The sequence below is a fragment of the Mixophyes fleayi genome, chromosome 3 (assembly GCF_038048845.1).
Source record: "Mixophyes fleayi isolate aMixFle1 chromosome 3, aMixFle1.hap1, whole genome shotgun sequence".
NCBI classification, from domain to species: domain Eukaryota; kingdom Metazoa; phylum Chordata; class Amphibia; order Anura; family Limnodynastidae; genus Mixophyes; species Mixophyes fleayi.
The window spans coordinates 327,201,782-327,220,593 of NC_134404.1; the positions used below are offsets into that span (position 1 = coordinate 327,201,782).

General features: G+C 39.3%; 1 protein-coding gene and 1 non-coding gene across 2 annotated transcripts in view; one reads left to right on the forward strand and one right to left on the reverse strand.

The window, feature by feature from the left end:
* Positions 1 to 17,124, reverse strand: part of KCNH1 (potassium voltage-gated channel subfamily H member 1) — a 308,492-nt gene extending 291,368 nt beyond the window's left edge. Inside the window, exon 1 of the mRNA XM_075204209.1 lies at positions 16,870 to 17,124. Coding sequence (XP_075060310.1) covers positions 16,870 to 16,948 — 79 coding nt within the window. The 5' untranslated portion in view covers positions 16,949 to 17,124. The remainder of the gene's footprint in view (positions 1 to 16,869) is intronic.
* Positions 3,986 to 4,057, forward strand: LOC142147662 (small nucleolar RNA SNORD50). Its single transcript, XR_012690774.1, has one exon. It is a non-coding gene; the product is annotated as a small nucleolar RNA SNORD50 (small nucleolar RNA).
* Positions 17,125 to 18,812: the final 1,688 nt, after the last annotated feature.

Here is an 18,812-nt window from a genome sequence, read left to right on the forward strand (position 1 = left end):
CCATAAGGTACAATGTGATCCAAATCACATCTCTAATCTGGCTGATCTCAATACAGCCGCACATATACTAGTGTTGGGCCAACTCAAGCACATTGGCACATGTGTGGCTCGACAACTAATTTTCCAGGCAGAAAACATAGGATAGCTGCTATCTGTTTATTATGCCGTCCTTTCAATGGACCAGATCTGTAAAATTCATGTTTCTATTTCTGTAACTAAAGCCTACACAGATACGGATATTTGCCAAAATAGTCTTACGCTCTGCTGGTCCAAAAATGTCCCCACTGATTTCGCTGGAGATTTCTTTCAGGTATAGGAATTATGTTTATAATCCCACAATACAAACTAGAATTAGCAAACCGCTCACTAGAGTTTATTTTAGTCAATAGACCACCCAAACCAAGTTCCTGTTTGTAGTCTGTAGTGCATGGCGGATATTGTGACCCTACTTATGTAAAGGAATCATTTCATGACCGTTTCTTTAAATATCTATTATTTGCTTTAAAAAATGAAATATGCAGATTGTACAATTTTCTTACCTCTAAGGAACAGAACATTCTACGCTGAGGATTCTCCTTTATTACAGTTCCCAGGCAGGTCTGGATAAAATTCCCAAAATGTATGTTATGTAATTAATGACTACCTGTTGTCTACACCACCTGGAGGCAGCCATTTTTGGGGATGAACTAATATTCGGCCTATCAATTCAATAGGACGTAAGAGACAATTGAGGCATCCCAAATTTTGGAGGACAAAAAGAGCAGAGCCTACTGGGTGAGAGGACACGGCATCAAGGTAAACGGAGGTGACAAGGGAGAGATGGTTAGGCAGTGATGTTATTAATATTATATTATAATATATAATACTAATCATACTTGTCTACTCTCCTGGAATGTCTGGGAAACTCCTGAATTTTGGGGAGTTCTCTCAGACTCCAAGAATTATGCCACCCTCCCGGATCCTGCACCCCCTTTCAGGAAGGCCCCGCCCCTTGCACAGCAGGGGGTCGAGCTATGATGACGGAAATCACTTTGTCACACACCCCAGGGGCGGTCCAAAATGTAGTCAAGAATGAATGATATTATAATAATAATGTTATTGTTGGTTCAAACCACGACATATCCCACTGTGAATATGTTACAGATGTACTTTATTTCTCTGCGGAGAATGAATTGCAATTGAAATATGAATAACAGTAATATTTTCTAATCTTCTAATATGAAATAATTCAGCACATTTTCCTTCATGTTTTGCATTGTAACTGAGAATGCTGAGAATACTTCAGTTCTGTCTGTAAAGGCTTCTTATCTAAACACATCATTAGACAGCAGATTCGTGTTGGCAGATCTCCAGTCCTTTACTACAGCGGTGTTAAAAGTCATGAAGATATATTTTACACACAACAAAAAAGGAAGATAAAACCCTTGAAGGTGTCAGTTTTATTCTGTGTATTAGAAATGCTGTGAAGATTGTGGTCCCTCGAAATGAAGCTGAAGCAGGAATGCTGTGATAAATGTTGATGCTGCCAATGTTGGGACATGGGGTAGATTAACTGAACCTTCTAAAAAGGAAAAGTGGAGATGTTGCTCATAGCGACCAATCAGATTCTAGCTATCATTTTCTGGAATGCAATAGATAAATGATAGCTAGAATCTGATTGGTTGATAGGGGCAACACCTCTACTTTTTCTTTTTAGAAGGTTTCGTAAATCTACACCCATGGTGGTTTCCAAATTCAGATGTAATGACTGCTACCTGCCCTGTTTTACTAAACTCACACATATGTGTTTCTGTGCTTTTAGTCATGTATTCATATCACCAGGTTTTTGATTCTTTATGTTGTCTGAGAAGTAGCTTTATTATGCTCTCCAACTTGGATATAGTTGTATCCAGAGACAGCTTCAAGTCCGATACCAAACAAACTTCTGCCTTACCGACATAAACACATGGCTATAAATCACTGACAGAAGCTGAAAACAACAAACCTTGTGTTTTAAAACTTGCTCAAGGGCATATAAAAACCAATTGGAGTGAAAGCCAACCTCCCTTTAGGTATCGCCCAAGAGAAAACAAGCAGTTTTAGTTATGTTATTTTTATATTGTTGTTTTCTGTTAGATTAGGCTTATTTTTGTGATTAAAACTAGATTTAACAGCAGGTAATTCATATGCCAAAGAGTTCCGTTTTTCATGGGATACTCACAATTACTGCAGTGGAAAGGAGGTTTGACTTAATTATATCTCTAAACTGCCCTGATTTTGGCGGGAAAGTCCTAATTTGGGTAGACTATCCCGCCAACCCTCAGATCAGACACACACACACACAATACATTTATCATACACACAGACACACATTCTCTCTCACACACACACACTAATACATTTATCATACACACTGACACACATTCTCACACACACACACTAATACATTTATCATACACACACACACACACACACACACACTAATACATTTATCATACACACACACACACACACTAATACATTTATAATACACACTGACACACATTCTCTCTCACACACACACACTAATACATTTATCATACACACTGACACACATTCTCTCTCACACACACACACTGATACATTTATCATACACACAGACACACATTCTCTCTCACACACACACTAATACATTTATCATACACACAGACACACATTCTCTCTCACACACACACATTAATACATTTATCATACACACAGACACACATTCTCTCTCACACACACACTAATACATTTATCATACACACAGACACACATTCTCTCACACACACACACTAATACATTTATCATACACACAGACACACATTCTCTCTCACACACACACTAATACATTTATCATACACACTGACACACACACACTAATACATTTATCATACACACAGACACACATTCTCTCACACACACACACTAATACATTTATTATTAGAGATGAGCGGGCTCGGATTGCGCTAATCCGAGCCCACCCGAACAGTGCGGATCCGACTGGATCCGAGCATTGTTCGGGTATTTCCGGCGGCAAAAAAATGAAACCGAGGCTATGACGTCAAAACCCGGCGTCGGATTTCGCGAGACTCGGATTGCATAAATTCCCCGCTTGCGGCCGCCATCTTCAGTCGGGCTCAGATCAGGGAAGACGGAGGGTGTATTGTGAGTGGATGGAGCTGGTGGGTGTTCGCCTGTGCTGCACATTTTCCACGATTTTGAGGTTCATTACAAGAAGGTAAAGCTTCGATTTGTCTGTGGAAAATCTGGAGTTCAATCATGGATGAAAACGTAGACAAGGTTCACTATATACTATTTCAAACACTTCCATATTGTTTTAGTCCAACATAGAAATGTATTGTATCCCAAATGATAGGAAATATCGCTTAACTTTTGATGACTTTAGCTATTTCTTATTGATTAACAATAATGAAGATATGTGTAAAACTGATTGCCAACCACCTTTCTCCCCTGATCCACCTCGTAATAAAACTGGACCTAGTAGAATATGTTTAACTTCAATCTAACTTTGATACCCTAATCATTTGCACCCTTCTCCATGTTCATGCTTCTGGGGCTTGATGTAGTATGGTCCTTTTACTATTTAAAACCCTCATACTCTCTGACATACCCCCTCCCTTCCAACAACTGCACTCAGGTCCTGCAAACCATATGTCAATCCCCTGGGTTTGGGGGAGTCTCCAGTTTGCTCTGTAACTCCTCTGGTCTATCCCACATCTATTAAATCATACTACAATATTCATCTATGTGTGACCTAAGAGTAGGCGCCAGCCACCACAAACCAGTCCTATATGTAGATCAATAAATCCTAATGTTAAGATTGTCCCAGGCTCCTCTACATTGTCTTCTGTGCATTATTGATCATTTCCAAATGACCTCATTACACAAAATTAATAGTTATAAAAACACCTTTTCAAATCTTTTATATTGATGAACATAAAGGTGGTCAAACTTAAATTTACCTGAACTGTGATGAGTCTATCCCGAACCTGACTTGTGTGATGACACACTTTATTATGGATCTGACTGCTGAGTTCATTTACGTGGTGATAAAAGCTAGGTATTTCAGTAAATAGTTGGGAGTATCTTGTGTGGAGAAAACTATTTGGTTAGCTTCTCGGCATGAAGTGTAGTGACATTGTTTATCCATAAAGTATGTGTTCCATATTTTACTGGCCATGCCCCTGTGTGCATATTTGTACAGATTATTTGCATTATCTAGGGGACTGCAAGCAAGGCACTGATCCTGCCGTATAAGTCCAGTGGTACTGCTGTTTAAGTCCACTGATCCTGCCACGTGTTTGTGCCGCCCACTTGTGTCGCTTAGCTTAGTCATCCAGCTACCTCGGTGCAACCTTTTGGCCTAAAAACAATATTGTGAGGTGTTCAGAATAGACTGGAAATGAGTGGAAATGAATGTTATTGAGGTTAATAATAGTGTAGGAGTGAAAAAAATTAAAAAAAATGGATTTTAGCACTTTTTAAAAAAATCAGAACCCAAAACCCTAAATCAGAACCAAAACCTTTCGTGGGGTGTTTTGGCAAAACAAATCAGAACCCAAAACCCAAAACCCGAAAAGTGGCCGGTGCACACCCCTATTTATCATACACACAGACACACATTCTCTTTCACACACACACACACACACTAATACATTTATCATACGCACTGACACACACACACACACACACACTCTAATATATTTATCATACGCACTGACACACACACACACTATTACATTTATCATACACAGAGACACACATTCTCTCACACACACACACTACTACATTTATCATACACACTGACACACATTCTCTCTCACACACACACACACACTATTACATTTATCATACACTAACACACATTCTCTCACACACACACTAATACATTTATCATACACACTGACACACATTCTCTCTCACACACACACACACACACTATTACATTTATCATGCACACAGACACACATTCTCTCACACACACACACTATTACATTTATCATACACACTGACACACATTCTCTCTCACACACACACTAATACATTTATCATACGCACTGACACACACACACACACACACACACACTCTAATATATTTATCATACACACTGACACACACACACACACACACACTATTACATTTATCATACACAGAGACACACATTCTCTCACACACACACACACTAATACATTTATCATACACACTGACACACATTCTCTCTCACACACACACACTATTACATTTATCATACACTAACACACATTCTCTCACACACACACACTAATACATTTATCATACACACTGACACACATTCTCTCTCTCACACACACACACACTATTACATTTATCATGCACAGACACACATTCTCTCACACACACACACTATTACATTTATCATACACACTGACACACATTCTCTCTCACACACACACTAATATATTTATCATACACACTGACACACACACACACACACACACACACTATTACATTTATCATACGCACTGACACACACACACACTCTAATATATTTATCATACACACTGACACACAAACACACACACACACACACACACTATTACATTTATCATACACAGAGACACATTCTCTCACACACACACACACTAATACATTTATCATACACACTGACACACATTCTCTCTCTCACACACACACACACTATTACATTTATCATACACTGACACACATTCTCTCTCACACACACACACACTAATACATTTATCATACACACTGACACACATTCTCTCACACACACACACTATTACATTTATCATACACACTGACACACATTCTCTCTCACACACACACACACTATTACATTTATCATACACAAAGACACACATTCTCTCTCACACACACACACACACACTATTACATTTATCATACGCACTGACACACACACACACACACACACACACACACACACACACTCTAATATATTTATCATACACACTGACACACACACACACACACACACTCTAATATATTTATCATACACACTGACACTTGAATATGCCCCTTAGAAAAGTTGATCACTGCAAATCTTGTTTTCAGCCACAAAAGGTTATACACATCAGTAACAAGTTTTATTTTATTACCTTTGGAGAATAAGGTTTTTTTACACACAAAAAATGGACGAACATCTCCTTTAAGTCGACATTGGGCCATCTATGTAGAAATAGTTCCATGAAAGTCCGAATTTTTTTTACTGTCTTCTTGTTATTGATGTTTGGTAAAAGTGGGTAAATAGTGTGTGTGAGTACGGAATCTAGATTGTAAGCTCCAATGGGGCAGGGACTGATATGAATGATTACATATGCTCTGTACAGCACTGTGTAATATGATTGCTGTTATATAAATAATAATAATGTTAATTTATGTCCCTTTAGAGAGGACAACCTCTGTCTATTGAGGGCGGTCTCAATTACCCTTTGCCACTCGGTAAACAGATGATGTATAGTAATTATTTTGCAATTAAAAGTATGGTAAAGTTACTACATGGCAAAATGTGGAGTTTAATATTTACACAATGGGCCTGATTCATAAAGAAAAGTAAGGTAAGAAAAAATGAGTAAGTTTTCTCCTGCTCAAAAACCATGTTACAATGCAAAAGTGCAAATTAGTTATTATATTTTGCAGATCAGTTAACTACTGGCTGTTTTTTTCATGGAGCACACAAATACTTGATAGCTTTATTTACACTGAAATTTAAAGTTAATCCAGGACATGCCCTATCCCAGCTATAAATCTGTCCCCACGTGTTAAATTTAGCTCCCCCTCTAATGCAACATGGTTTTGCCAAGGTGCAAAGTTAATCCTTTTTATTTGCTTTACTTTCCTTAATAAATCAGGCCCCATAAGTATACACTCGAGGCGGAACCTTGTGCTATAAATAAATATAATGGAAATGTGGTAATTATCCAAAACAAAGATCCTTACAACAGAAGATTGATATAGAAAGCAGCAGCAAAGTTTATCTAAGGCAATGTCAATGCAGAGAAGGTTACACGATTAGACATGCACTCCACTCGAGTATTGATCTTGACCTACAAGTGAATCTTGTCTTTATCTCAACCACCATTGTCATCCTTCATTTATCTGAAGCTGTGTGTTGGACGTGAACTTCTTACTAGTCGATCAATAACTGGATCACTGAGCCTCTGGGTAGTAATGTAATCAGACCAGACATGGGACAACATGCGAGTTATTGTTGCATTATTGTTATTTATAATTCTTTGTTACAGACATCTGATACCAGATGGACCTAAGAATTCTGTAGTCTATTTGTAATATCTGTCTTCTCATCAATTACATAAACTTACATAAGCCTCTGTATTAGTGTAATGCACTAGGCAGAATATTGTTCATTCAACATGAGCAGAGCGCACCTAGACCTATATACAACAAGATCCCCTCCTAGATGAATACAGACGTGCGTATGTCCGATTTACATGCATTTTAAAATAAATGTAATTTATGTTTGCCTTGTGTGCCTTAGTGAATCAGGCCCAGAGTGTTCAAAATCAGATCTGCATTTATACAATAACTAAGAAGTGTCGGCAAGAAAAATTTGGTAATGTCGCAGTTATGTCGCAATAAGAGAGGCCAAGGAGATCTGTAACACCGTAGGTCGCCCCTGCACATTAGTACTGATAGATTCAGTTTAACCAGGTTCTAATAGTAGCTAGTTGTGTATCTAACTATTACTAGTGGGCTGGGTGCATGCAGTTATCTGTTGTGTTGTTGGCAATTTTGTTTTTGATATTTTTGTGTGATAGTTGTGGTATATTTGCTGCTTTTGTCCTTTGCAAAGGTTAGAAAGTCTGTTTTAACTATTGTCTACCAGCCCATCCCCCATAAAATTTAACTTTCCATAATTATTAGCTAAGCATTACTCAGCTGTCTTATTCATTATTGACTAACTCAGGAAAGTGGATATTGGGACTACATTTATTTTCCTGTATTTATGGAGTGAGCAAGTGGTTAACTTAACTTAAGAATCTTTGGCCTGATTCATTAAGGAACGTAAATGCCGATACGTGCCGTATTTTGCCTAAAATCACTGTGCGCACGCAGAGATCCGGACTATACACCGGTGAATGCAGCAACGTGCAACCCAACTTCCTGCGTAGAAGGCCCTTACTACAGCCAATGATTTCAGGGGCAGAACGGCGGGGGGACTGGACGTATGCATGTAATCAATGTGTAATATGTGCATTAATAACATCCTGATAAATGTATTTTATAGGAGGTGAAAGGGATAAAAAAAATAAATTTTTTAATGCTTTGTCATTACTGATTATATTATTAACAGGTGACATTAATTGAACTTTTTTTGGTACTGTATATTCCACGTATGTATTGGACATATCCTGCAGTGTATTGTCTGTTAGAGCAGAGCGCACCGAGACCCATATTCAACCACTAAGCATGGTGGCTTAGTGGTTAGCACTTCTGCCTTACAGCACTGGGGTCATGAGTTCAATTCCCGACCATGGCCTTATCTGTGTGGAGTTTGTATGTTCTCCCCGTGTTTGTGTGGGTTTTCTCCGAGTGCTCCGGTTTCCTCCCACACTCCAAAAATATATCGGTAGGTTAATTGGCCGCTAACAAATTGATCCTAGTCTGTGTGTGTATGTTAGAGAATTTAGACTGTAAGCCCCAATGGGGCAGGGACTGATGTGAGTGAGTTCTCTGTACAGCGCTGCGGAATTAGTGGCGCTATATAAATAAATGATGATGATGATATTTAAATCCTGTCCTTGTTGAATTTCGGATATACATATGCCCAATTTACATTTGTTTTTTTGCGTGTCTTAATTAATCAGTCCCCTTGCGTATAGCAAAATCTCATTTAATTAAGGTCTGATTGTTGTGCATAAGGAAAGCTCCAAAATGTCTGTCATGCAGAATAAACCTTTGACCATATGGAAAACACACTATGGGGCTCATGCTGCGTTGAACGCAATTTGCATTTGTTGCATATAATACGCTTTGTTACATCTGAGCAACCACTAATTTAGGAACTAGTGTTTTGTGCGGTTGCTCAGCAGTAAAAAGGACATCTGCATCCTCTCAGTGATTGGTTAATTTATCCTGCCATTATCTCTCATATGCCAACTATCAATGGTAAATAATAATAATTCATAGCTAAGTAACCCTTGTGAGATTTTCAAAAATTTTAAATTTGAAGAAATAATAATCAGAATTTACTGGAATAATGCACCATGCACAGCACTATTATAAGGCATTTTTGAAAAGGTTAAGCTATGTTTTGTCTATAGTGCTCAGTGAAGCAGTTATGGATAGCAAGGCTATAGAATTTATAACATTGATACATTGTAGCAAATTAAGAAAAGTTACTCTGGCAGGAATGAGATGACCTTGTACTTTGTATTTCTGTTCTTTATATATAACAATGTAATTTGAAGATAAGAAACACAACAAGAGCTTATGAGACTACTATAGAGGTAATATCATCATCATGAACATCTATTTATATAGCGCCAGCAGATTTTGTAGCGTTTTATAAATACACCTCGATTAAGTACATTTACTTAAAGAAACATATTGACTGATTTCATTCTACTACAATGGAAATGGAAATAAGGAATGATAATAGTAACATTAATACATATAATGGTATAAGGAATATACTAATGCTATAAAAGTAAAAGTTGTACATAACACAAGATTGCTATCTCAAACACTAACAGACAGTGGTTGGACTACCATTGGTGCGGCAGGTATGGTGCCCTGGGGCCCTTGTACAGTAACCGCACCTGTAGCCACACCCTTATACTGCAACTGCACCTGTAGCCACACCCTCATACTACAACTGCACCTGTAGCCACACCCTCATACTACAACTGCACCTGTAGCCACACCCTCATACTACAACTGCACCTGTAGCCATACCCTCATACTACAACTGCGCCTGTAGCCACACCTTCATACTGTAACTGCACCTATAGCCACACCGCCATACTGTAACTGCATCTGTAGCCACACCCTTGTACAGCAACTGCGCCTGTAGCCACACCCTCATATAGCAACTGCACCTGTAGCCACACCCTCATATAGCAACTGCACCTGTAGCCACACCCTCATATAGCAACTGTACCTGTAGCCACACCCTCATATAGCAACTGCACCTGTAGCCACACCCTTGCACAGTAACTGCACCTGTAGCCACACCATCATACTGTAACTGCACCTGTAGCCACACCCTCATACAGCTACTGCACCTGTAGCCACACCCTTGCACAGTAACTGCACCTGTAGCCACACCCTTGTACAGCAACTGCGCCTGTAGCCACACCCTCATATAGCAACTGCACCTGTAGCCACACCCTCATATAGCAACTGCACCTGTAGCCACACCCTCATATAGCAACTGCACCTGTAGCCACACCCTTGCACAGTAACTGCACCTGTAGCCACACCCTCATACTGTAACTGCACCTGTAGCCACACCCTCATACAGCTACTGCACCTGTAGCCACACCCTTTCACAGTAACTGCACCTGTAGCCACACCCTTGTACAGCAACTGCACCTGTAGCCACACCCTTGCATAGTAACTGCACCTGTAGCCACACCCTTGCACAGTAACTGCACCTGTAACCACACCCATGTCAGGGGCAAATGCAGGATTTCTAGAGCGGGGTTTCCAAGTTACGCTACCAGAGTGGGCATGACCATCATGCAATTGGCGTAGCTATCATTTTAGGTGGTGCATGCCCCACGTGTTACACATAGCTGTGAGCAGTACATTTCATTAGGGTGTGCACCCAGGGAAATCTAGGGAAGAATACTCTGCGCCACTGCTCACCACTGGTAGGGCGTGTCTACCACCACCTAAGTATCATATTATGCCACACAGTAGTGCCCACAATTCATACTATGCCAAAAGAGGTGCCGCCAGGACACATTATGCCAGAGAGTAGTGTCCCAAGTTCATATTATGCCCCACAATAGTGTCCCAAGTTCATATTATGCCCCACAGTAATGCCCCAAGTTCACACTGGGCCCCACAGTAGTGTCCCAAGTTCATACTGTGCCCCCAGTAGTGTCCCAAGTTCATACTGTGCCCCCAGTACTGTCCCAAGTTCATACTCTGTCCCACAGTAGTGCCCCAAGTTCATACTGTGCTCCACAGTAGTGCCCCAAGTTCATACTGTGCCTTAAGTTCATACTGTGCCCCCAGTAGAGGCTCAAGTTCACACTGTGCCCCAAGTTAATACTGTGCCCCACAGTAGTGTCCCAAGTTCATACTATGCTCCACAGTAGTGCCCCAAATTCATACTGTGCCCCAAATGCATCCTGTGCCCCCAGTCGTGGCCCAAGTTCACACTATGTTCCACATCAGTGCCCCAAGTTCATACTATGCCCCACAGTGGTGCCCCAAGTTCATACTATGCACCACAGTAGTGCCCCAAGTTCATACTATGTACCACAGTAGTGCCCCAAGTTCATACTATGTCCCACAGTAGTGCCCCATGTTCACACTGTGCCCCACAGTGGTCCCCCAAGTTCATACTATGCCCCACAGTAGTGCCCCAAGTTCATACTATGCCCCACAGTTGTGCCCCAAGTTCATACTATGCCCCACAGTTGTGCCCCAAGTTCATACTATGAATCATATAGCTCACTAATTACTTTTTACCTTTGCCTTCTGTCTGGACCAATATGCAATATGCAGCACTTAACCTTATATATCAAATTCCAAGCTCTAATTGTCCTATAGCAGTGTTGGCTAACCTGTGACACTCCAGGTGCTGTGAAACTACAAGTCCCAGCATGCTTTGCCAATATATAGCAGCTTATTGCTGGAAGGGTATGCTGGGACTTGTAGTTTCACAATACCTGGAGTGTCACAGATTAGCTAACACTGTCCTATAGATTGTAAGTTTGCAAGCAGCTCCTTCTTATCCCTCTGTGTCTGTATTACCCAGTATTGTTTTACTACAATTGTTCCCAATTGTAAAGTGCTACAGAATTTGCTGGCACTATATAAATAAACGTTGTTGATGATGATGATAGAGTGTGTTTGATACAAATACTAATTTTGCTGTTCCCTTTGCAGTTGACAGTTGGTTCTGTTAACTTTTGAGTTCTGACTGTTTTGAGTGGCTACAGGATTTTTCTTGTCCTGTAAATGTTCTACTTATACTGATTAGCTACAGACTGGCTCTATCCTCACCCACTTCAAACTTGTTTACACACAGACACTTCGGAGGGGAAAAGACCAAACACATTCTGTCAGCCGACACTTTGTCTGTGCTCGTCTATATAATATCATAAGTATGATAATGATTTCTCACATTTCAATCCACAATGATATCAAATACTACTCTGGAAGAAGTCATTGTTTCAAGGTCCTCTATGTTCTTTGCTGATAAATATCCATCGCAGCTACACAAAGCATCCATTAGTAAAACATTCTATTATTTTAGGGAGTAAACTGGAATTTGCAGTAATTATTTGGTTGTCTAAATAATAGTTTTTTTTTCTTGCCACATGTTTATCAAGCTTAAGGTACCATGCATTTTATCATTGCATTAAAGTTTCACACACACTAATATTACACAGCTTTGCAGTCAGATACTTGATATATTGATATTCTTATATTCTCTGTTTATTATACATGGCTATGTATGAACAAATGATACACAGCAAACATACTGGTAGGTTAATTGGCTGCTATCAAAAATTGACCCTAGTCTCTACCTCTCTGTCTGTATGTATATGTCTGTGAGTGTGTGTCTATATTAGGGAATTTAGACTGTAAGCTCCAATGGGGCAGGGACTGATGTGAATGAGTTCTCTGTACAGCGCTGCGGAATTAGTGGCGCTATATAAATAAATGATGATGATGATGATGATAATGATAGGTCTGCATTGCTTTTTTGTATTATTGTATTTTACTGATGTTTTCCGTGAAGCTCACTTCTACTATAGTGATTTGATAGTGGGAGGGGAATCTTCAGTTGGGTGATGCGGAACACATGTATATTGAAATAAATGTATCACTACTCTGAATGACTGTTTAAACTTTAAAACTTAATTAAAACAATAATGCATAATGAATTGTAGGAACAGCGCCTACAGATATGGGAAATCTTAATACTTTTACACAAACGTAGAGGATAACATATTCAGGATGATCAGTGAGCTTAATGCATCTGAATTATAGTTGTCATTTCAATTCTATAATTTGTATATAGCTGTACTCTTCTGATATAATACCGCACAGCACCATTTAAACTTAAACTTAGGAGAACCCATTTTATACACCAGCAAGAACCATATGAAATAGATAGGCACTCATGTAAGAAAAGTGACACTTAAAAATGTAATTAGTCCATTTTCTTATGTATGTGTGTGTGTGTATATATATATATATATATATATATATATATATATATATATATATATATATATATATATATATAACATTAGGAACGCCTCTCTTTTATCTCTTATCATTTCAATGTTATTTGTTTTTGTATTAGAATATGACCCGTTTCATCTTATATTTACACTAGTTTAACTCCTGGACTTAAAGAGCAATTCCTTTATTTTATGCATAAAAATAATCTTACTTTGCAGCATTTTTTCCATATCCGCAGAAAACTTATGCACAGTATAGTATGTATGTGTGTATATATATATATATATATATATATATATATATATATATATATATATATATATATATATATATATATATAAAATTTCATTTGATGGAATGCTTTGGTGTACTCACGCCTATTCCTGTGGGTTACATATTACTTGCAGATCGGGCACATTTGAATTTATTTTTTTCTGGCAAAAATCAGGATTTAAAGGACCTTTTAGCTGGTGGATTTTTCAGGCCAATTTGCAGGTCCAAAATCTCCTCTGGTATCCCTTACAGTCAGGCATGCCTTTGTGATTGTATGATTATGGGCATCTTGTGTCTAGCCTATAGGAGCCAACCAGGCCTATAACTCCGCCAAGGTCCCTCCGTCACAAGGCGTCACCTTCAGTCATTGTACAATAGTCACCCCACTGTTTGTCACACACATCCATACAGGGTCCGGTATATCTAAGTGCGAGGCCTAGAGATGCCCATCTGTGATATAACGGCACCCGCTTGTCGCTGCACTGTGTCCCTCCACTATTTAGAATATCCCTATTTTTGTCTCCAGTTGCTAAATATTTTATACTATGTAGTCTATTGATAAAATAATATAATATGTTGATGATTTTGAGACCAACTATGACAAAATTGTCACCACATGCATGAAAATGAATTGTGATTTGATAAATAATCATTTTTAAATAGTTTGTGATTCTTATTTTCCTAAGCCACGCCATGAAAAACTCATCCTGTAAGAGTATAAAGTAAAATATCACATACCCAGAAATGACAACAGCATCTTAACCACTTGTTTACGTACCTATATCTGGGTTCAGGATGCTTTACACATGTAGATGTGAGTATTGAGTGGCCTCCTATACAGGGCTTTCAGTATAATTACCCTTTAAGTGTGTACCTTTCCTTCCTGTTCTTCTAAGCAGGAATATTTTAAGAAGAAGTGATAGGAACGGAAAGAACATTTTATTTATTGCTTCGCAGTGGAAACCCTAGTGCAACTAGTTTAATCAATTAATGACCTAGAAAATACAAAATTGCTTTCCAAGTCATGTGTTTATAAATGAACTCAAACACTTTGCACTATTCATTTTCCACTGTGACTGTGGTGAAGACTGCCAGGCAGGGCTGATCCGGGAGATTAAACAAATGCAAAGCAGAATATTCATAAAGCCTTTAGAAACCCAATTATAGAGTTCCAAGATCTTCAAGCATTTCATATTAATTCTATATGACTTATAACAAATATATATATATATATATATATATATATATATATATATATATATATATATATATATATATATATATATATCTACATATTATTCCAACCCTTTGTGTGTGACTCATCTCACTTGCAAATATGACATTATCTGCATATCTTATTTTGCCATTATTAGCCTGGTACAATCATAAAGTTTTTATTGCATTTCATATAATTATGATTTTAGCTTACAGTTGGGTACTGTTGGAAAAGGATGCATGAAAACACTTCACACTGGGTCGGATACTTTGGCGTAGCAGACCACAGATTTCATAATTAATCAGATGTCCAATCAGCAAATCAACCACTTTGGAAGCCTACAGTACATGATGAAATTTAAGAGGGGTCTTGAATTATAGTACCCGGTGTATATTCAGTGTAGAGGGATGGACAGTATAGGAAGACACACTACTTACATTAAACCAGTGCAGGCAATATTTGGATATCCACCTCTTGTAGAACCATAAGGCCCAGCATGCCTATGTCTGGCAGGGCATGCTGGGTCTTGTAATTCCACCACAGCTGTGGGATTCACAGTTTGTGGCATTAAAATAAGTGTTGGGTCTTTGGTGAAGGGTTGTAGAAAAAAAACTATAAAAGGGTTCTACCAGTGATCATTATTGCTTTCCCAGATATGTCAAGATAGGCAAGTCCTGGCTTCACCAGACTAGAACACTAGACAAGAGTCTATAACACAGGGTCCTCCCTTTCACTAGAAGAAGAGACAGCAGATTGATAAAACTGCAGACATAACAAACCAACTGTTTAAATAAATTGCAAAAAAGTCTAATTGTAAAACACAATCACAATAACAGAGATACGCAAAAACGTGACCTCCAGGGTGATTTAGGGATATTAGGCAATAGCTGGATTCTGCACTGCCTACAGGACCTTCAGCGCTCATGGAATGACAAGTGCAAATGAGGTTTTGGATGAATGAGCCATGCTACTACTTTGTAATAATTGATGTGACATCTGCCTACTGTAGAGATGCTACAACAACTAAACAACAACCACTATAAAATGGTTCAACAAATAATATATATAAAATAATTCAACACCTAAGCTATGTCTGCAGTGAAGTCTGATCTGCTCATTAGCGGTCTGTGGCATTGTATACTAAAGAGAAAGCAGTCTTTATCGAAACATTTAACTCACTTCGCTGACTAATTAGCGCTAATTTGATAAATAACTATTAAACTTTTTTTGTTCCCCTTGAAGTGAATGGGAATTATCTGTAACAATCTGTGTCATGCACAACACAGAAAGTGTCATTAAATCTACTCCACCGGTACATGCACTTTATGTAATAATGAAAATTTCACATAGGAGAGTTAGGACGCTCAATTAAGAACAAGGAATCTGTAAGCCAACATTAAGTCAAACGAAAGAAGAGATGAGACGCAGTACAACGTAATTCTGTTACATGCTGCTTATGGTGCATACATGGAATTGAATGTCAAGTTAAATTCTTTATAGAATACAGGCATATCTCCCACGCAGATACACTTGTGATCTTGTATATTACCTAAACATCGTGAAGTCAAAGTATCTCCAGTAATCCATCCATTCCTGACGAACAATACAAACCTTTAAAATCAAGAGGTTATAACTGTATTACCTTCTAATGGGGTGCCTCACATTGGGTGATTACATAGGTTGAATTATATTCCCTTAAGCCCCCATTCGCTGCCACAGGGTTCAGAAATGCAATAACTGCGCCTTTGCTGGTCATCTCTGGCGGCTAAAGGGTTAAAACTGCAAAGTAAGAAATCCCAGGCTAGTGAAGTGAACCATTCATTAGGAAGAACATCCTTGGCCAGTTTAATCACCTTTATGAATATATTCCTCCTGCTGCTCTCTAATGAAATGTATCTCTGTCCTGGACAAAGAAGAGAAGTGAGATGGCTTTCCAGGTCCTTACCATTAGATCTCCTGACAATATTCTCCAAAAATGTATTTTGAGGAGCAACCAGTCCTCTCCGGCCCCCTGCCATGGTCATAGCAGCTGCAGTCCAAAAGCTGGTGGGGGGGTTTCAGGATAGTGGTGGGATGGGAAGAGCCGGAGCTCCTTTAAGTGAGGTCCTCATTGTCCTGAGTAGGATCCAGCTGCTGTTGCATCAGAAGAAGCGATGGTTGAAGAAGGAACAGCTCTCCCAGCCATCCTCTCCATCACTTCTCATCCACCTCACTCACTCCCCCCCTGCCCCTATACATCCCCTCCACGCCTCCCACCTAGTCTCCCCTGTTCCGGTGAGTTTCCCAGGCGCTCAGGAACGAGCCGCTCTTGGCTCTCCAGGGTCCTGAAATGAACAGCTTTGCGCACCGCTGGCTTAGACAGGAGATGAGTTCACACTGCTTTGTGGCTGGAAAATGCATTGTGTAACCTTTTCGTTGCCTCTTCCAAGCCCCGGCATTTGGTTTACCACGGGGCTTTTGCATTTGAAGGGGCATGTAACTGACTCATGAATATATCACCTGCAATATCTACTTATATTAAACATACCTAAGATTACGCGTAGCAATTAGTCTGGAGTCGGGTCAGTCAACCTGTAGTTCTGCAGCTGTTGTGCAACTACAAGTCCCAGCAAAGTCTTTTGCTGGTAGGGTATGCTGGGATTTCTAGTTCCACAACAACTGGGGACTATATCTGAAGGACAGCACTTGTCCTGCCCCAGTCTGCTGACTCCCTATGACATCTCAGTTTGTAAAGCATTGTGCCCCTGTTTTAACTAATAATGATTAATATAATAGATCAGAGAAGACTCTCGTTTCTTCCTTCCATAATATGTTTACAGGATATGCAGAGTGAGGGCTGATCTCTTTCCATCACAAGCAGCTGATACAATGTCACACCATGAGTTAAACCACCAGCCAACAATCACTCACTCACTCACCGGGGATCCCATCATCATTCCTGAGGCAGCCCCCTCACAATAAAAACAGAACCCACCCACTCACAACAGGATTTCCCCATTGCTGCAAACTTTGTTGCAAAACCGTCTTTGTTACAATAAAATGACAGAAGCAATTACTTCTATGGCGTTTGTTGTGTTACATAAACCAGAGCTCGGCATTCAGGTGAGGTGGTGACATAACTGTGGACCTTCCTATCATATATCATAGAATATACTGCAAAGCCACAATTCCAACTAATATACCTGTTTATCATTCACTGTCCACACGGTGACATTTAACTCATCTGCCCACTCACAATGTGTAGGATTCATAAAAGGGATTTATTAGATGGTGAGTTCTTGTGGCACAGACGTCATTTATAGTATTTCTCCATTCCATGTAATTGTTACAATACTTTGCAATCGTAATCATTTGCATGTGGGAGAGGCTGGTGCTTCAGAAATCTATAGTAATAAACAGCATAAATGCTGAATATTGCCAATAATTTTGTGAAGGTTTCACAAACACTGATTATACTATACATAGAGAGACATATAAAAGGGGACACTCAGCAGCCATGGAGCTCACTATACGTAGCCTGAAATATTGAGACTGGATTAATTAGAAATGAAAATCAGCTGGTAACACGGTATTGTTTCAGGACCTTGGAAAGCACTAACATCTCAGCAGGGGAATATCCCATCACTGCTGCCTGCTTGTGCTTCCCTAATATGTCCGCATAGCGCCCTCTGCTGGAAGTGAGGCGCCTCGCTCAATCTCTCCCAGGATGCGTGCCTTGTAGAGCAGGTGCTGCACTATATACACAATGATCATGACAGCAGCTGAGAAAACCAAGTGTGACTACAGAATGGCGATTCTGTAGGTGATACGACATCTCCACCTGCTGGTAAAAGAGATTTATTTTATTCTGTAGATCTTTCGATACACGCAAAAATAGAAAAATACATT